Source organism: Python bivittatus, unplaced genomic scaffold (genome assembly GCF_059951505.1).
Source record: "Python bivittatus isolate LINGU-HERP-01145 unplaced genomic scaffold, Pbiv_v1 ctg000670_np1212, whole genome shotgun sequence".
Lineage (NCBI taxonomy): Eukaryota > Metazoa > Chordata > Lepidosauria > Squamata > Pythonidae > Python > Python bivittatus.
This window is the reverse complement of record NW_028277094.1, coordinates 12692156-12711859: the sequence shown is the minus strand read 5'-3', so window position 1 is coordinate 12711859 and position 19704 is coordinate 12692156. Positions and strand designations below refer to the sequence as shown.

At 58.4% G+C, this 19704-nt stretch overlaps 2 protein-coding genes across 4 annotated transcripts; both read right to left on the bottom strand.

Moving 5' to 3' along the window:
• Positions 1 to 218: 218 nt before the first annotated feature.
• LOC103058842 (BTB/POZ domain-containing protein KCTD12-like) lies at positions 219 to 5393 on the bottom strand. Its single transcript, XM_088151551.1, has 2 exons — positions 5268 to 5393; positions 219 to 2293 (listed from the first exon to the last, which is right to left on the bottom strand). Exon 2 carries the CDS (start codon positions 2267 to 2269, stop codon positions 1388 to 1390), a length of 882 nt encoding a protein of 293 aa, XP_088007677.1. The 5' UTR covers positions 2270 to 2293; positions 5268 to 5393; the 3' UTR covers positions 219 to 1387.
• A 9688-nt stretch (positions 5394 to 15081) lies between these two features.
• On the bottom strand, positions 15082 to 19668 carry LOC103063412 (centrin-2-like). Of its 3 annotated transcripts, none has more exons than XR_015798067.1 (6): positions 19275 to 19668; positions 19035 to 19163; positions 18587 to 18724; positions 17986 to 18072; positions 15979 to 17854; positions 15082 to 15432 (listed from the first exon to the last, which is right to left on the bottom strand). XR_015798067.1 is itself a non-coding variant. In XM_088151553.1 (6 exons), the coding sequence occupies exons 1-5, from the start codon at positions 19530 to 19532 to the stop codon at positions 17986 to 17988; spliced, it is 507 nt and encodes a 168-aa protein (XP_088007679.1). In that variant the 5' UTR covers positions 19533 to 19668; the 3' UTR covers positions 15082 to 15432. The 3 variants fall into 3 exon arrangements, 2 of the variants coding, with proteins under 2 accessions (XP_088007679.1, XP_088007678.1); XM_088151553.1 differs by lacking the exon at positions 15979 to 17854 and having other exon boundaries at positions 19275 to 19424; positions 19530 to 19668; XM_088151552.1 differs by lacking the exon at positions 15979 to 17854.
• Between the last annotated feature and the right edge of the window lie 36 nt (positions 19669 to 19704).

The window sequence follows — 19704 nt, the reverse complement described above, 5'->3', positions numbered from 1 at the left end:
TCTACTGATGTTGGACAGAGAGAGAGTGAAGGGCTCTTTGACGACCTCCGCAGATGAAGGCATTCAGGCCATTCCAGAAGGAAAGGGTGTCATGGCAACACTTGGGAAATTTCCATGGCTGGAGTGGGAAAGGGCATTCTTCCTGCAGAGTATCTCTGACTCGCCTGCTGCCTCCTGCAAACGGCGTCCTACCCCACAGGGGCATCCCTGATCCATTGAGGAGGAGACAGGCATGAACATCTGTTTCGTTCCTTTATTATGCATGGCCCCCGGTCCTGTGAAGTATCAACCCAGGGCCAAAATACACAGTGCAGAGCTACGCTGGTCTCTGCGTTGGACAATGTTCTCCTTTAGATTTTTTCTTCCCACCTCTGTAACTCCAGCATCACAGCGTTGGGCGCGTGAGAATGCTATTTGCCACAACACTCAAAGGCAGCCCTTTAAGCACCTGGGGGTTCTGCCCCCATCCCACCTGAGATGGCCGTTCTTCCATCTAGGAGCAAAACACTAATTTGATGCAAAGGCTTTCCACAAATCTAACATCTCCTCTCATGTGTGGGGCTCTGCAAGACAGCACTACTCTCCCCCCCCCCACAGCATCCCCAGGTTCATGAACACAGCTGCTTGTATGCTGGGTTGTGGGCATGCACCATGCAACCCCCCCACCTCCTCCTATTTGTAACAGAAAATATAGATGGCACTTTAGAAACTGAGCCCAAGGCTTCCTGTGCAAAGAATCCGCTGCGCCTGTGTCCTCTGGCGTCTCCCCAAACCGGGCACCCAGGTTGCAGCCACCCCCCGCTCCAGTCAGTGGAAATGGATGCATTTCATTGCGCTAAGTGGGGATACGAGGGAAGGAGTTTTAGTGCTTCTGGCTCCCCTGCCATTCAAAAGCATTGGCACCCGAGGGACACAGCTGCTCAAAGGGGCGACGGCGAAAGTGCTGGCGGCAGAAGGGCCTGGCGAGCACCCTTGCATCAAGTCAGGGCCCTCCCCCAATTTCCTTTATGGGAAGGCTAACCAAGTCCTCCTGCAAGGCCAGCCATAAAGCCACCGCCATCTCCACTGTGCACGAGCGGTACAGTATTGCTACATAATCCTGAAGAAGACCCACCCCACCCCACCCCACCCCACCCCAGACCCAGGAAAGTTGTCCCCCTCCTACAGCAGCAGCTGAGTTCGCGATCCAGGTGGCTGCGAGCTACTGTGGGGAAGAAGGGTTGGTGTCACTCAGGAGCTGCTGGGGTTCAGGTTGGAAACGTGGAAGGAAAGGGACTTAAGGTTTGAGGGTGTCGAATGAAAACGGTGGCGGGGGCGGCAGCAGTGGCAGCAAAGCATGGAGGATCACTGGGTCTCGGTGCCTTTGGGTTTTGTTTGGGCTGAAGGGTCACTCGCGGTAGAAAACATACTCAGTGTACGAGGTCCAGATCTTGTCATCCGTCTGTTCGTGAGCAAAGGCGCAGGTCCCGGTGGAGTTGCACGCCACCATGTGGAAGCCGGAGTCGGCCAGTCTGTCAAAGGCCTGCTCCAGGAAGGTGAATTTGAGGTAGTACCTGGAGGTGTAGCGCTCGGGGGGCCGGTCGGGGTCCCTGCTCTCGTTGAGGGTCTCCCCAAAGACTTCCTTGGCCAGGGAGGTCTTCCCACACACCATGATCCTCGCCACCCGGCGGAACTTGGCGTCCGCTTGGCTGTCTCTCCCCAAGGTGTAGGAGCCCCGGTAGCCCACAGTAATGAAACCCGACCGCCGGGCCTCCTGCCCTACGCCGCCCCCGGCTGCAGAGGCGATGGAGCCGCCGGGGAGGCTGGCCAAGGCTGCGCTGGCAGCTCCCAGGGTGCGCAGGGCATCTGTGCTGGGGGAGAGCTCCTCGGGGTCGCTGGGGCAGGGCTCCTCTCCCAGGGAGTTCCGCTCGCTGACCTTCGGGGCCAGGCCCTTGGCCAGCTCGGGCAGCTTGAAGAACTCGGCCTCCCGCTGCAGGCGGCTCCGCTCAGGGAAGTGCTCTGGGAGCACCAGCTGCCGGTCCCTCAGGAAGTCCAGGATGTAGCGGAAGAGGAAGCCGTCCCGGTCCACGAAGAACCGGCCTTTGCTGTCCCGGGCCAGGGATTGGGCGCTCTGCTGGGTGAAGAGTTCCCAGAGGAAGGAGCCGGGGATGCTGACCAGCGTGCTGTGACGGGTGAGGTAGACCTGCCCGCCCACATTCAGCTCGACAATCTCTGGGAAAGCTGATTCCTCCCTGAGTCGGGCACCACTTGCGCTGTCTGCCAAGGCCATCCTGAGGTCCTCCTACTGCCCCCTCTGGAAGAGAAAGAGGCACAAGCAGGTCAGGCTCCCTGCCCACCCTGGGCACGGATAATGTGCTCCTGGGGTTGCCTGCCTGCCTGCCTGCCCACCCTCCTGCCCATGCATCTGAACCCGGCGCACCATCACTTTGCCATCAACACTGCTTTGTGATTCCTTCCACAATGGCTTGGGTTCTTGGGCAGCAATTTGACCTCTGCCCAGAAGTGGACCTGCAGCTCTTCATGCTGGTGCTGAGTGGGTGAGTGGAACGTCCAACTGAGGCTTTTGCTCAATTAAAAAAAAAAAAAAAGACTCAGTGATGGAATGGGGTTTGCTGGTCAATCTCATCTGGATAGAAATAAAAAGAGGACAAGTATTCTGAAACTAGCATTTCTTCCGACACGCAGGCACAAGTCCTCTCACAAGAATTCCTGCCCCTGTGCTTCCAGCGAGCGATAGAGCAGCGGACCTCCGGAGCGGCATCAGACCCTCTTCATCCTGGGCTATTTTGGCCATGGTGGATTTGCCAGTTAATTAACCCAACTTGTTTCAAGGAGGTTTGCCATTTTTAAACTTGCTTGCCTGCTAATGTGTAATTAAGATCTTCAGGGTTATTCTTACTAGTGGTAACAGAAGCATTAGAGTAACACCGTTGGTACTCATGGTGGTAAGGAAACGGTAAACATCCACCACCTAAAATACCATCTCTAAATCTTTTCCCTGCTTTCAGCTGAAAGTTTGGCATGAGGCTTCTATCCCTTCTATGAACATATCTGCTATTCCAATCAAATGTCACACACTGCCCTGGCTACTGGAAGTACCATTTCAAAAGGAAGCTTGCAGACCCTGAGATACCGACCTCATTTGCATCGAGACAAATTCTAACCCCTTCAGCATCACTTTTGAGTGCATTTGCACTTTGGGGCCACGATGCCTCTCCCAACAGAGTCCGGGTATCACCAAAGCCTGCCAGCTGCCCGCCCCAAATGCTGCAGTCCTGCTTCAGGTGCTTCGCATTCTGGCTGGCTCAGAACAGAACTCATTGCGATGACCCAATGAAAAGGCGGTTGCAGATGAGTTCCCTGCTCCACATCCCTTGCCCATAGGCTGCCGCACGCGGCCTCCGGGCAGACCCCCTTCCTGCCCCCTAGAGCCCTTCTTCCTTCGGAGCCATCAGGCAGTTAGGCCCCTGGGCTGAGCAGGGATGGTCTGACTGTTGTTCATGCCCAGTGAATCCAACGTTGGTTTGTTTATCCAAGCATGCAGTTAGGGGCATCTGAGCAGTGCCTCCCGCTTGGTCCATCAGCTGAGCACAGGGAACGTGGCCAGGGGTCTTGGGCTTCGCCATCCCTGCCAGTGGGGGGACCACGCTGGAGGGCCGCCACGTTTGCCTGAAAATTAATGAGGCTCCTATTGGCTTCTCCTCCTGCTTTAGATAGTTCAGCGTAGAGGAGGTCAGAGGATGCAGGAAATAATAGAGGCTGAATGGTTCTTTCCTTTCCTTTCAAAGGTTTCCTACTTCCTGTTCATGTGTAAATAATCTCACTTTCTGGCAAGATGGTTGGAATTTCTGATGAAAAGCTGTATTTATTTAACACATTTATAAGCTGCCCCACTCAGAAGACCAGTTCAGCTGGCAAAGACCTTTTGCCCTGATACTACGCAGCCAAAGGCTTCTGAAGCTGGGGGGAGGGGGGAGGGGGGATGGATGTGGCCCTTTTAATGGCCTGGAGGCTTCTCTGTCTCTGAGCGCCTTTGCTTCCCTTTTTGACTTGCCTCCATTTGGAAGCCAAGCATGGGCAAAGGGGCAGCCCTGGTGCCCAGTCTGGCCTCTGCTCCTTTCCATGCAGGATGACCTATGCCACCCCCACCCCACCCCCACCCCCACATATGGACTGGAGCAGCATTTGTGTTCAATCTGGTTCTGGAAAGAACAGCAAAAGCTACTTCTAACCAAAATAGGGAGAAGGCAAGAGGCGGGGGGGGGGTGTCTCCTGTCTGAGGTGCCCGTAGCACTTGAGTGTGCTGGGCGGGGGGTTCTGGACTGGCTCCTCTTCCTTCCCAGTGCTTTTCCTGAACATCTACTAGGAGAAAAGCTGGAGGCCACATGTTCAGAGCATGGAAGCGGAGGGCATTTATTTTCACAAGCACAGCTCCCTCTGGGTCAGGCACACTCCGCACAGCGAAAAGGGGGTCATCTGCCCGTTGACACACCTGCTGATGCGAGGGACACCTTTAGAGGACACAAAACATGGCTTCGGAAGCAGCTTCTTCACAGGCACCCATGCCGGATTAGTGAGAACAGGGCTCTGGCTTCCCTCCAGTGACTCCCTCCGGGGCTGGTGAAAGACGCCCCCCCCCCCCCGCTTCCAGAAACCCTCGGGAGGGTGCCTTCCATTGATCCAGACCTCTGCCCCCCCCACACACACGCGTTTCCCCGTCCCGTTATTCTGACGTTCCTTCAGATTAAGCCTGCTGCCTTCTTTTCCTGCGGGTTCGGCGCCTCGGCCAAATCTCCGACTTCCAGGGCCCGCTGGTACCCGAGGTGCGTGGCTCCTGCTTGAATGTGGAGAATTCCGCGTGTGGAAAAGGGCTTGCCGGCAGCGGGCCGCCCCCGCTACAAAGTTCCTCTGGAGAACACGTGTGCGCGTCGGAACTGGGGTCCAAGAGCAGGGGCGGGTGGCTGCTCGCCCCCCTCCCGCGCGGAATCGCTCTGTCCCGCCGAGAGCGCCGCACCAGCAGAGGCTTCGGCTTTCCCTCCTCCGCCCGCACCCCCGGCCCGCATCCTACGCTCCTGGAGCGCGAAACCCCGGGGAATCTGGCAGCCGCTCCCAACCTTTCGGGGCTTCGGACTCCGGCGGGGGAGGCCCCAACCGGAGTCGACGGCGGCTGCGGCTTAGCGCCCCCCCCCCGCCTGCCCGCCTCTCGGACCGGGTCCCTTCCCACACGCACTGCGCCAAACGCCTCGCTCGCGCCCGCTCGCGCCCACCTTTCCGGCGGCGGCTCCTCTGGGCGGCGGGCGCGAGGTCTCCGAGGCCGGGAAGAGCCGCTCACGCCGCAGCCTGGCGCGCCCGCCTCCGCTTGCAGCCCCGCGTCGCCCTCCGCGCCAAGCGCATCCAGGCGCACCGCGGCGGCGGGACAGCGGCCGGCGACGGTCTCGGGGGTGGTCTCGGGGGTGCTCCCGGGGCGGGCGGCCGCTTGGGCGGAGAGCGACGCTTCCGCGCTGCTCTGACCCTCTGCACGACGACTCCTCACTCTCCTCGTCGCCCCCTCGACCTGGCCCGCTTTTATTCGCGGGAAGCCTCGGCGGGCCCTCCCCCAGCTGGTTGACGACACGCTCCGCGCCGCCTCCCTCTCCCTCCCCCGGCAGCCCAGCCCAGCCCAGCCCGGCCGCCGCCGCCCTTGCCCTTCTTGGGCCGCGAGAGGCGGCCTCGCAGCTTCTCTTGCGGGAGGGGACGGATCCCCGCCCGAGCGCATCCGTTGGAGCCCCCTGCCGGACTGGGGAGGCTGCCCGGAGGCCCAGCCCAGCCGCGGGTTCCGCCCAACAGCGGCGCCTCGCCGTCCTCCCCAGTAGCGCGGAGCATCAACACGGTCCCGGGGCGAGGAGGCGAGGACCAGGCTGGAGTTCGTGGGAAGCCAGAACTGGTCGTCCGAAGCCAGCAGTGCGTTCCCGGGGAGGAAAAGGCAATGAGTCCCGCACGGAGAGCCTCCGGGCGCGCCCGCGATCCAGCCGCGCTTCCCGGTGCAAGCGCAGGGGAGGCGAGCCCGGGATCGGCTGGCCTGGCCGGGCCGGGCTGGGCTCTGCTTTGAATTCGCGAAGCGGCCGTTCGAAGAGGGATTCACGTGGATCGTCCCACGCGTCGATTCCGCGCACAGAGCCTCGGATGAATAACGTGCGCGCATGCGCTGAAGTCCAGGCGCCTCTGAATGGACGGATCGCTTGGTTGGATTTGTACCCCGCTTTGCCTCCGGCGCGCAAAGCAGCCTGCATTTTACCCACGCCCCCCACCTCCTTTTGGGCTGTCCGAGAGAACGCGGCTGGCCAGAATCGCGGCGGCGGCGGCTTGGAGCCGGGTCTCTGCTCCTCCAGCCCCTCCCCAGGAGGGCTTGCTGCTCGCTGGGCATCGGGGAGGGAGCGCTGCAGGAGGGGCCTGGCAGTGGAGCGCCTGGGGGAGCCAAGAAAGGGCCCAGGAAGGGAGTGGGCCAGAGCGGGGGTCTCGCTGGATCCCAGCCTTTTGTGGCTTGGGCTCCCTCAGCCTCACCCCAGGACGCCTCCTCCTTTCCTAGGCAGCAGCACTGTGTGGGCTCTCTGCCACCCTCCCTCTAAGGCCCCGCTGGCCCTGGAGGAGGCAGCCACGAAACAAGCAGCCGGTGGCAGCAGCTGCCACAGCCGGCTTCAGCCAGAAGGCGAATCCCCTTGCCTGGAGCGGGGCCCGGGCAGCTGCCAAGAGCAGGCGGGGCAGCCCCCCCCGCCCCGCCTTGGCCCTGCTGGCTCCTCCTCCATCAGTGGCTGCTGCTTGCGGCCGCTGGAAGAGGCAGGCTCCCGAAGTGGTGCTGCGCGCCTGCCTGGCCATGCTGCCTTTGCTGGGGCAACCAGGCTGGTCGAGCGCCTTTTCAGCCACCTTTCCCTCTCCTCACTGGCTGCGCTCAGCAACACAGAACCCTGCTGCTGCAAGAGACATTTCGCTTTTAGTAGAAAGCGGGAAGCCCAGAGCCTCCGTGTGACTCAGTCCCCTGTTTATTTATTGCAAGGACTGGCGTGGCTGCCCATCTTCTGTGCCACGACTGGGGGGGCTCGCACCCACAGCGATAAAAGCAAACAAGACAATAAAACACCACGTCCAAGACACAACCTGCTACACAAGCAATTGCAATCACTGGGCTCATCCCAGTGCTGGGGGGAGAGCTTTTTAATATGTGCTCCTAGAAATGCCCCAGTTCGACTCATCCACACAAGCCCCCCAGCACTGGAAGCGTGGCCCTGTCCAGCCACTCTACTCAGACCCATGGCAGGCAAGCAGGAGGCCCCTGTAGGTGGTGTTGCGGGGAGAGAGGTGTCTTTGTAAACTGCATGGGAGCAGGTCCCTGCCCCGAGGACCATACAAAGCTGGCTTCAGCAGAGAAGCCGTCCTCCTGCTGTTCAGGCCAATCTCACCCTAGCAGCTTTCCCGTGCCCCACTTCCACCCGAAGGACCAGGGCAAGACAGCTTTCAGGAAAGGGCAGCGACAGACTTGGGCTTTGCTATCCCCCTCAGGGACCAAAGGGCTGGTCAGCTGGCTCGTCCAAACCGTGCAGCCAACAGTTTCCCCTTCTCCCCAGTGGGGCCAAATGAGGATGAAAAGCTGTGTTGACACAAAGCTCCATTCTCCACCACCCACCCCAGCACCACCCGCAGCTCTGGGACGGATCGGTCGGATTCTGAGGCTGCCACACATTCCTGGGCTCTTCAGAAATATCCCTGAGAAACCGGAATGCTCCAGCTAGCCGGCTGGTTCCCCGCAGTGACGCAAGTTGGAGGCCAGGCACACTTGTGAACAAACGTGGGGTTTGTGCCTGTTCCCCTCCCCACCTGCGTCACATGCGAGGCGTCACAAGTTGGCTGCTCATGGGGAGCTTGCCCGCCCTGCTCCCGGAGGCGCACGTACCTCTTCCACCCCCGCCCTGCAGTTTGCAGCTTAGCTGCCCTTGGGCTGGCTGGGGCTCCGAGGTTTTCTCAGGGGCCACGCTTCCCGGCTCACAGTTTGGCTTTGGAGCAAGGTCAGCATCAAGGAGAGCCCACCCTGTGGCTCTCAGGACGGCTCAGCAGCACCTGAAGGACCAGGCGACCGACGCTGACCTGCTGGAAAGAGCAGCAGCTCCGGCCACATTTCCCACCTGGCAGGAAAGCGGGGGCAAAGAGAAAAGTGGGGGTGGGGGAGAGGATGCTAAGTAAATGATCTGGAGGCATCATTGCCCAGCTCAGGATGAAATGGCCACCTAGCTACCTATGGCAGAAGAAGGCACACCTTTGTCTGCTCTTGTACAAGTCTTCCACGTGCTTGAGGAAGAGCTTGCGCAATAGCTGATCATGGCAGAGGATGGTCTGTCTGCCCAAGAGTGGTTCTTCTGCCGGCATCCTGATCTGTGCTGGAAAGGGAGATCCTGGGATCCGGGAGGCGGGAGATTTTGCTGTGGACACCAGGATCGCCTCTTTCATCTGAGAATGCTTTACAGCACCCATTATTTCTTCCATCTGAGCCCAACTCTTTGGCCCTAGTTTTGGATCGGCTCCAGACAGCCTCAACACCCGGAAGGGGGCGTGACCCCAGGGAGACTGCCCGGCTCTCTAGTGCAGAGGCCAAGGGAGCCTGTGGCAAAGGTCAGGCAGCTCGCTTGCTTAAGGGCCGCCTTCTGTTCCCAGCCTCAGGGTCAGGGCTCAACACTGCTGCCTTGTAGAGGAGGGGAGAGAGGGCGGGGGTCCAGGGATCTTTGGGCACTGCCGCTGCATTTGCCACCTTCTGGGCTCGCCTCTGCTGGCAAGTGATGTCTCTTGCAGCCTTCTGGGCTCGCCTCTGCTAGGCTCGCGTGTCTCTTGCAGGCTCGCCAAGAAGGAAGAGCTGCTGGCTGGCTGTGTGGGTTGCTCGGGATGGGACGAGGGCTGGGGTTGGGGGGGGCTCTAGGAGCCAACCAGCCCACTCCAGCAGAGCAGCCAAGAAGCCCAGGAGGGGCTCCAGGGGCTCCAGCTGTGCACCTGAGCCCTGGCAGGAGCTTAGCTTTCTTTGGCAGAGCTGGAGAAGCTGCGCCGCCCTCTTGCCTTCCCCCCAGCGCAGCACCGTTGAAGCTCCACCTGTGGCTTTCGCCGGCAGGCGCGGTGGGCGGGCGGCGGGGCAGGGGCTGCCTGGAGCCCCGCGGAGCGAGCCTCAGCTCTGGAGAGCGGAGAAAGGGAATGCTGTTCTCGCGACTCTCGGTGCGGTGCGGCGCGGTGTGAGGCGAGGCGAGGCGCGGCGCGGCGCGGCGAGGCGAGGCGAGGCGAGGCGAGGCGAGGCGAGGCGAGGCGAGGCGAGGCGCGGCGCCTCTGGGGGAGCCGAGGGGCTGCAGACCTCCCGCCAAAAGCCTCCGGGAAGCAACCTCCTGCCAGCGCTCAGCCGCAGCCCGAGCCCCACCGGCCCTGGGTGGCTCCGCTGGCAGAGAAAGCGGGGGCGGCCCGGGGCCACGGTGCCAGAATCTCTGCCGGAGGAAGCCCTGGTTCCCTCGCACCAGCCCGGAGCACCCCACGGTACCGGGCGGGCGGCCTTGTGCTGCCAATGAGGGCGCAGGCCGAGCCCCCGCAGCACGGCGGAAAGGCCTCTTGCCTTTCCAGGGCGGGAGGCGCGGATGGGTTCCCTCCCGCCGCCTGGGCTCCCGAAGGCCCCGCTCCGGCTGGCTGGGGGAGCCCCTGCGAGGCGGAGGACCGTGAGCCGCCCCAGCCAGCAAGCGGTTCTGCTCTGATGGAAGCAGGAGAGCGCCCGGAGGGAGGTTTTCGCGGTAGCTGAGCGTGAGCCCGTCCAAGCTGGACGGGCTTCACCTTTCCTTCACCTGAACTGAGTGAACATCTGCGCGGCGGCTGCTCTTCCTTCGTAGCAGACCTTGGTCTGCCTGAATCAGCGGTTAGCACGGAGTTGAGCAGTTTCTCGACTTTTATTCTTTGCTTCATATTCCTGCAAACTGGAAGTCTATCCGGCCTGGCATTGAACAGGAGAGAGAAAGGAAGAGGGCTGCTGAGCCAAGAAAAACCGAAGGGAGTCTAGAAGAGCAGCGGAAGGAGCTCCTTTCAGGTCTCAGGGGGCTCAGCAGGGCCCGACTGGAGAAAACAAACAAAGAAACAAACAAACAAACAGAAAAAACTTCTTGCCCCCAAACTGAGTCAAAACAACTATTCGCCCTCCAAGCCCTTCAGCTCCTGCTTCAGTCGTTAAGTACCTGTAAAGTGGTTTACAAAAGTAATAGAAGCCACTTTCATCAAAAAGGCACAAAAGCGGGAGTGTCTCATCACCATTCAGAGCAGAAACCCGCGGGGGGGGGTGGAGAAGGAAGAGGAAGTTACAACCCAAACATCTGGGAAGGGAGTGCCGGGCAGCCCCCAAGGAAGAGCAAGGTGACTCTCGGCACCACCGGCAGAAAGACGCTGACGGCAGGTGGGGCTGTCAGAGGCAGCCCACCCCACCCCAAGGCCCAGGCAGGGCACCTTTCAACTAAAGCTGCCAGGCTCTAATTCTGCACACCCAGAAGACGCCTTCCTTGGTGGAAACTCCTAAAAGCAGCATCCCCTTGCCAGCTCCTCTGCTGCTTGAAGCAAGGCAGGCTGCTCAGAAACAATTGTGTACGTCACATAAAAAGCACGTTTTGGCCCGGGCATCCAAGCAGTGGGGCGGCTTGAACGGGAGTAGACAGTGGTGGGGAAACAAGGGGCAGGGGGGGGGGGCGGAGTAAGGCACAGTGCCCCTCTCTACAGATCCAAGGCACAGGTGGCCTGAGCAGCCAGGATTTGGAAGGGGGAGAGCCAATGCTGCCCACACCCCCACCGCCCTGTGCCGTCTGCCCATTAAGGCCAGTGGAATTAGCAGGCTGGGCTCCAAAGATGAGCTTTTGTACTGGAGAGCCTGGTCTCCCTGCCGGCACCTCCGGAGCCTGACTCTGCAGAAACAGCTTCCTCAGGGGATGCTGCATTAATATTTACGAAGCAATTACCGGGTTCTCCCATTCCTCTGCAGCTCCCTATAAGATATCCCATAATATATGCCAGCCATAAATCCCCTTCAAAGATTCTCTGCCAAGTTGCTCCCCAGCCCGTAAAGCAGTGCTGGGAAGTGCAGACAAGGGGCTGTGAAATGCCAGGGGACTGAATACATCGATGCAAAGTCCAGCCCTACTATTGTCCTGCTCTTGATCTCAGCAAATCCCTCCCTCAAGACAGTGCAGAGCAAGACTGCGGCAGCCAGTCGCTCCCAGGGAGGCAGGGGAGGCTGGCAGGAAAGTGCCAGGCCTGGGGCAGCGCTGCCCCTCTGCTCACCAGAGGCAGTGGCCAGAAGGGGCTGCAGCAGCAGCTGTTTCTCCTGAGGGGGTGGCTGCAGCCTCTTCTGGCCGGTGCCTCCACAGCCGCGGGGGAAGGGGAGGGGGAGCAAGCCCGGCCATTGGCTGAACTCCCGTCATGTCACAGAAGGCCCATGACCGTTGCAGAAAAACACGAGCCAAGGGCCAGTCACGACTTCTGCTCATTGCAGGGTGGTTTATTTCTGTCTAGCTCCACGAGCCCCTGTATCCTGTGAGATGGGCGGCTATATAAATGTGATGCATAAATAAATAAAATAAATAAATCCTGCCTGCGTCTCCTGATCCCCAGCCAGCCTCACCGTGAAGGATGAGTGCAGGAAACAGTTGCCTGTTACTTTTTACCCTCCATTCCTGCCTCTCTACTTTTCCTTCTTGGGTGCATTTCAGTTGCTTTTCACCCTGTTGCCATAAAATCCTGATAGGATGAGGCCAAGGGATGGTCTGGTGCCACATTCGGTCTTCTTGACTTGTAATAGAAAATGGCACGTTGGCACAGGCTGCCTTTCCTCCTGCAGGTTCTGGTGTCTGAGAGCAGTTGACCAGCCGGCCGCTTGGCCTTCCTACAACTCCTTTCTCTTGGGGGGGGGGGAAGAGAGTGGGTGGCTTTCTTCCCCACCGGAGTTTCAGTTGTGGGCCTGCTGCATCTTCCCAGCGCTACCACAGCGATTCCATCTGGCGAAGAAGTTCTGTCCCTGATACCAGGACTGTGCGCTGTGCAGAAGGAGAGCAGGAGAGCACCAAGGACCTGTGGCTAGCTTAATACAGGTGCTGGTTAATCTGTCGACCAGTCGGGACATCGATCTTGCCAGGAAAGAGACCAAGCCAACTCGTGTGCCAGAAGAAAATCCATCTCTGGATTTATTAGTATTAAACCAGATTTGGATAAAACATCAACAAATGGGGGGAGAACCTGAAAGGGGCCTGAGCAAGTCAGGGTGCTCCCATGCTTTGCATGGTGAGGTGCCCGGGTGGAGCCGCTCTGATAGGGCATCTCCTCGGGCTCTGCCTCCATCTTTCACTGCATCCCATCACACTCAGAGGGCAGATGGTAGCTCCTCCACTTTAATGGCAGCATCCCCCCCGCCACAGACACTGCTTGTGGCAGCGATGTCCTTTTTGGGGTCTCATGACTACCACCCCTCCCAGGCCTCAAACTCGGGAGGCCACTAACATTTTGAGAGCAGTTATTCTCTAAGGGACATCGTCAGCAGTGCTTAACGAGCAATTGCTGCTTCTCATCTCAGGAAGACAATGTCATGTGTGGACAGGCTTTGGTATAGATCTCGGGAACTGAGTGCTCTGCACACAACTTCCCTCTTCGCTGGCACTGCCGCCAGTAGAGTGCAGAAGTAGCCCTAACGAGGTGGAGGCTGCGAGGGGCCTGCAGGGGAGGCGACGGGCAGGCAACCCTTGAACAGAGAGACAGCTGAATGCAATACTGCTGGGAGCACCTTTCAAAGTTCCCTGCTGAACTGAAGCACTTCTGACCCTCCTGTCCTGGGGGGTCCACTGCAGGAGGAGAAAGCAAAGAAAGGCTAGTCAACTTCACCCCTGCTTCATCCAAAGGAGGGACCAGGGTGAATCCTGTCTTGTGTCTTGCGGATGATGCTGTCGCTGAGCCAGCAAATAAATCAGCTGAGCTGCCAAATTCAGCTGAGATCCAGGATCCCCGAGGCCTGATCTGGCACGGAGAGTCTCCATCACGTGGAAGGCGCAGGCTAGATCTGGCCGAAGGTTCCGTACATCCCTGCCAGTCCTCCCGCTGATTCTCTGCCTCCCAGTCACCAAGAAAAGGGCCCAGGGCAGGAATTTCAGCAGTTCCCTTGCCCAGGCTCTGGGTGTCCAGCAGCCTCGGGTACCTGGCTGTCCTGGGCAGAAAGGAGCCCGACTCAGAAGGAAGTGGACAGCCCCCCTCCGTTGCAATGGCGGGGCACCTGATTGAGACCTGGGACCAGGCTAATCCTGGCTCTCTTGCCCCTTGGGTGGCAGGAAGGACAGGCCTGCACGCGGTGCTCCCAAGCACCTGAACGTCACTCTTCATGCCTTCATCCCCTCCTCCAGAAAGCGGCTTCGGCAGCTCTGGCCTGGAGTCAGGACATCCACACTGGCCCCTCAGTCCTTGGAGGAAACGGATTCCTCCCAGCACCACTGAAGAGGGCTGTGCTGAGATCAGCTGGGCGAGACCCTGCCGGCCACTGCCCAGAGGGAATGGGGTGATTATAGCCTTTTAATCTAGAAGTTGCCAGACAAGGATTAATGGGGAGGTTGCACCAGATGGCTTCCTCCCTCCCTGCTAATTCCTTCCTCCTCCAGTTCTCCGGGTTGGGGTAACACACCGAGTCACCAGTGACCTTACAGGCTGGGGCCAGCCCCTGCCCAACACCAAGTATGGCTGGGGAGGTTGGGGTGGGGTGATGAGCACCCCAGAGAAGGCCGGCTAGCCGGCCTTCGAAGCGCCTCCATTAGCCAAGCCAGACGGTTGGATCTGGAGCGAAGTGGGCAGCCCGCGGGTGGGCTTTTGAAAGGAAAACTGGTTCTGCTGAAGCATCGGAGGGAGAGAGCTCCCCGGCAGGGAAGGAATGAAAAGGGTGGAAAAGTAAAATCCTTGAGAAAAAGGAAGATGTTGCCTTGGAAATGGATCCAGGGGAATCAGGGAACACAATTAACAGTTGCCAGTTCCTGACAAGGTAGAAATCTGTTCTGATCAAAATACATTATGGCACTTTTTACGTAACCCTAGAACATTCCACATTTCATTCAAGTTTCTCCTTTGTCATTTTTCTCCCACTGGAATTACACATTACGTTCTGCCAAAATCCTGTGTATCCAAACCTTGGATTTGAAAGGGCCTCACTCTCCACCAGCCCTTGTGGCAATGAATGCATCAGACGGGCATCTCGCATCCTGCAGAACCATCTCTTGCCCCCATTCAGAGTGTGCTGCCCTTCTCCCCCCCAACCCCCAATCTTTCTTTATGTGACAGAGAAAGAGGGTCAATTGCTCCGCAAAGGAAGCACTGCGGACTTGTGAGTGGCAGGGACATGTCTTTGACCGATTCCCTCCTTCCAGCCAAAATTAACAGCCTGTGCTGGCAGGAATTTTTCTTTTAATGAGACAGGAAGGCAGCATTTTGCTTTACCATCTCAGTGGAACAGGCAGGAGCAAAAAGCTGCTGTCGTGGCTACTTTGAGCTATTTGCGTCCTGGTTCTACTCGGCACGAGGAAAGCATCAAGTGAGGGAATCTTCTGGAAACCACCATCACGTGAAGATCTTGTAGCAATCATGGCTGCCCCGTTTAGGATTAAATCTTCACCCAGAAGTCAATGTAAATCTCATCCCTGGGAGGGGAAATGGCTGATGCCAGGGCGATCTGAGAACAGATGCCAACCATGAATGGCAATCCCAGAATCTGCACGCACCAGATCGGCAATCAGCTCTGGTAAACAGCGACTGTCAGGCAGAAGCATGGTTTGGGGCCCTGTGGTCTTAAGAGGATCAACCCCAAACCCGCTGCTCAAATGGTTTTGTGCTACAAAAAGTGCTACAGGCCCCCCCCCCCCCGCCTTCCCTGACAGCAGCAGCTGATGGTTCTGGCAGAGAAGGGCTACCCCAAGGGCAGATATCCCAAGGGGAGCTGGTGTAGTGCTATTCCAGCGCTTGTGCCCAGGGGGTGCTTCCCCGGCGCACGAGCACACCCATAGCTGCTTCCTTCAACCAGCAGGAAGAAGGGAATTCCAATACACATCTCTTTATTTCTCACCACCAGGCAGACAGGTATTACCTGGGCAGAGATTTGCCCCTCCACCTACCTTGCTTTGAATGGAAACCTTCGCAAACCATCGGCAGAGAATGGAAAGCTGACGCTCCAGTGTGAAACTGGGCTGGCCAGTCCAACCCCTCTCACCTGCGGCATACCCTCCCTGACTCTGTCACAAAATCTCAGGCTATCCCTGTGCTTTTGATTCTTAGCGCAGTCTCTCTTGCTGAAGATGACACTGCTTCTCTTTTAATCATCCAGAAGTCAGATGCTACCCAGCCAGGATGGACCCAGGACGTTGTGGCTGGGCTCATACGACGTGTTGCCTGGGTGAAGAAAACACAATCCCTGGTTCACACGACATGCTCAACCACATTACGATTTCTCATAACATGCTGAGATACCAATTATGCTTTTTAGCCTTGCCAGTCTGCCAGTTCCTTTGTAGAACAAATCCCACACTCTTCTATCATAAGCATTTATTATTATTATTTATCATTATTATTATGATGGTTGGTCGCAGAGTCAGACAGATGTTTAGACTGGATTTGGCATTTTTATCCACCTATCGAGTCCTTCCTGAGATGGTGTTATTTGATGGTGTCAAAAGTATTATTATTATTATTATTATTATTATTATTATTATTATTATTATTATATTACTACTACTACTACTACTACTACTCAACATACAGTATATCAGAAAAAGAATATTGCTGACTGGAAGACCCAACCAAACCTGCCCCCCCAGAAAATAGTCAACCTCTATCCTAACCCAAGGCCTGGGAATGCCACCAGGTCTTTTAACAATTTGCAGAAGGTCAAAAGGGCGGAGGCTGCCTTCCTCCAGCACTGGAGATGTTCTGACTCACCTCTGCCTTTCCGTAGATTGAGATTTCTCTGCCCGAGAGTTTGCTGGTTCTTTCCCTTTGCTCCTGCCAAGCTCCATACCTATCTTGCTGGCTTTGCAGTCTGGACCCAGTCCTCTCTGTGATACCAATTATGGTAATCAAGGCAAGCTCTGTCCCTTGACTGTTTACCCAACGCACTTGATGGAAAAACACCACACCTTGGTGGAGAGTGCCAGGCACAGGAGGGTCAACGTCAAAGTTCTCACGGCACCAGAAGCAGCGAAGTTGGGTGTGCTCCGCATTCAGAGCTTGAAAGGAGAGCCCACGGATGGCTTTGCCTGAGATGCCACCATGGGCTTTCACAGTCTCTGCAGAGCCTGGCTCTTGTCAGGTGGACCTCTGAAAACCCCTTGCTGTCCTGTTCCCAAATACAGTGGTACCTCAGGATACAAACTTAATGCATTCCGTGACTCTGGGCGTATCCCGAGTTGGTTGTAACCCGATGCAAATTTCCCCATAGGGTTCAATGTAAATCCGGTTAATCCGTTCCGCCCTCTGAATTTGGTCGCACCCCGAAGCAAATTTTCCCATAAGGTTCAATGTAATTACCGCTAATCCATTCTGGCATCCGCGGACCACGCGTCAGGGGTGGGAGAATGGCTGGGCGCCGCGCGGCGCAGCGGGAAAAAGGCCGGGCGCGGCACGGCGGGAGGACGGCCGGGCGTAGTGCAGCGCAGCAGGAGAATGGCTGCGGACCACGTGTCAGGGGCGGAAAAATGGCCACGGACCACGTGTCAGGGCGGAAAAATGACCGTACCCCGAGGCGGAGTTCGCACATCAAGGTAAATTTTTGCGGCCGGAGCTGGTCGTAACCCGAAAAGTTCGTTAGTAGAGGCGTTCGTATCCCGAGGTACCACTGTAGCTTTGAGGTGGAGTAGGATGCAGAAGGTGACAAAACTGAAAAAGGGCCTTCCAGAATTCCACCTCTGGCCCTAGGATTTTCTTTTTCAAGACTGAGACAACTCAGCCTTCCTCAACTCAGCATCTTTGGCTGTGTCGGACAACAACTCCCATCATTCCTAGGAAGCACAAGTGTGTGGACTGGGGCTGATGGAAGCTGCAGTCCAATCCCTTTGGAGGGCACCATCTTGAGTAAGGTTGCACTGCGTGTGGCAGCAGGACAGCTCTGCATCAAGGATGAGGCTGCTACCTTTCAACTCTGCCTTCCTGTTGTTTCTCCTTGCCTCCTGAAGGGCGGTTTTGGAAGACTCGGGCCAGAGGGACTGGCCACCCCGTCATCTACTTTGGTTCTGGGTTGCTTCTTTCGCTCTTTACAGAACAGTTTTTCCAATGGGGAATGACATTGAGATGAAGTGATTGGAGACGATGGTATGATTGGAAGATAATAAGGCAGAATCCTAATCGCTGTCGTGAGAATGAGTTATTTCCTGGCATCTCTCTGGTGATGTCCTCTTGCAGAGCCTGCGCAAGGAGGCCTGGGAGGGCTCCTCCGGATGTGCTCAGCCACGGCTCGGGGGCAGAAGACCTGCCTTGCATGCAGGAGCTCCCAAATCCACCTCTGAGAGCAGCTTCAGGAGGGAAAGATATGCGCTGCTTGAACTCTGGGGCATCACACCACCAGCCACCGTAGACCTGGCCTATTGGCTAAAACAGCTTCTCAGGTTCCTGGGCCCCTATCGTTCCTGACCCAGTGAAACAGAGAGTTGTGGTCCAGCATGTCTGAAAGGTGCTGGGTTGGGATGGCTGGTTCAAAGAGTCACAACAGAGAGGGCACCCTCTAAGTCAGTCTCTTTGCTGCCGTATTTAGTAGGAGCGAAAGGGTTGCTTGAAGCCAAGAAGACCTTAATGGTGCCCGAACCAGAGTCCTTTCGTGTTCCTGCAAGCAAGAGGAGTAAAGGGGCCCCCAGGCTCCCAGCTAGCCCCGGCCCTGCCGTCCCCTTCCTCTCTGCAGCAACTGGGGCGATGAGCTCCCAGCCATGCTCAAGAGACAAGAGGCAGGGGACTCACCTAATGATCACGCCTCTTCATGACTTTCAGAAACTCCTGCTCGTTCACCTCCCCGTCTCCATCCAGGTCAGCTTCATTAATCATTTCCTGCGGGACAGAGATACGGATAAGAAGGCTCTCTCTCAGAAAAGCTGCTGCCTTCTGGAGAAGATGGCCTGGAGCTAGAGAAAAAGGAAACCCATCTGAGCGTTAAGTGCCTTCCCACGCCCCTCCTCTAACAGGAATCCTTAGGTACGCATACACACGCTAAGGAGTAAAGCAACGTCTGCAATCTTCCATCAGAGGGAAGCAGCTGCCTGAGCATCCAGGATCCAGGCTTTGTGAGCAAACCTCCGTTCCTGAGAGCACTCAGAAGCTAGCTCCATCGGGGGCCAGTGTGGGCCTGAACAAGTTTGTGGGGCTGGTGCCAGGGTCCGTCCCTCCAGCTTCAACATGCAGTATAGGAAGCTTGGCCAACCTCCAAACCAGAGTTCATGGAATTTGCAAGAGTAGGAAAATCCCCCCCCTCCCCCGCTTTTCATTAGAGGGAGTGTGGATTTTCCTGCCCACAGACAGATCCTGGCTGGATGGCCCCATGTCGGCCGGCGGGTGCAAAACCCACCTGCAACTCTTCGTCGGTGAGCTTCTCCCCGATCTCGCTGGCAATCTGCTTGAGGTTTTTGAAGGTGATCCTGCCCCGGTCCTTGTCCACAAAGAGCTTGAAGGCCTTCAGGATCTCCTCTTTGGGGTCTGTCTCCGACTACCCGCGGCGGAGGAAGAAGCCTTCATCAGGGGCCGAATGAGCCCGTTTCTCTCCCGCGCGGAGCCCGCCCAGCCCAAGGGCTCCGAGGCCCTCCGTTCGCTTCCCTGCTCGGGCAGTCGGCCAGCGAACAGGCCGACCCCGGACTTGGGCGCGAGGGGCTTCCTTCCCCGGCTCTTCCCATTTCCAGAAACAAGGAGGACGGGCGGCCCTCCGCGCCTGCAGGCAGCCAGCCAGCCAGCCAGCCAGCCAACTCGCGCGGAGCCCCCCGCCGCCAGGGCCCCCGCGGGCTCCGGGCTGGCGGCCGTACCATCTTGTGGGCCATGACGGAGTAGAAGGCGTCGAAGCCGATCTTCCCCGAGCCCTCCTTGTCCACCTCGGACACGATCCGGCGCAGCTCCTCCTTCGTCGGGTCGAAGCCCAGCGCGCGGATGGACACCTGGGCGGCGGCGGCGAGAGGAGAGAGAGGAGAGGAGAGGAGAGGAGAGGGGAGGTAGGGCGGAGCCGCCGGCCAGCGCTCCCCGCCCTGCCGCCCGCGGGCGCCGCTTGCCTTCAGGTCCTGCACGTCGATGGTGCCGGTCCCGTCCGCGTCCAGCAGGTCGAACGCCTCGCGCATCTGCTGCTTGTGCGCCGCGCTGAGCTCCAGCTTCGGGCCCAGCTTCCTCCGCGGCGAGGCCGCCCCCCCCTTCCCTCTGTGGGCCTGGACGGGCGAGATCCGCGCTGACCGCCGGGCGCAGCCGCCCCGCGCCCGCCGGGACCCCCCGCGACCCCCGCCCGCCAAGCCGCCGCCCGCGGGCCGCCTCACCATCCGCCGCTCCGGGGCTCCAACGCTTCTCTGGCGCGATTGGCGTTGCCGCGGCGACTCCCGGGAGGGGCAACCGCCCCGCCCCGCGAAGCGCGCAGGTGGGCGGGGCCCGAAGCGCGCTCGCGAGCCCCCCCGCGGGCGCCAGCCCTCCACAACCCCCCCGGGTGGCGCCGAG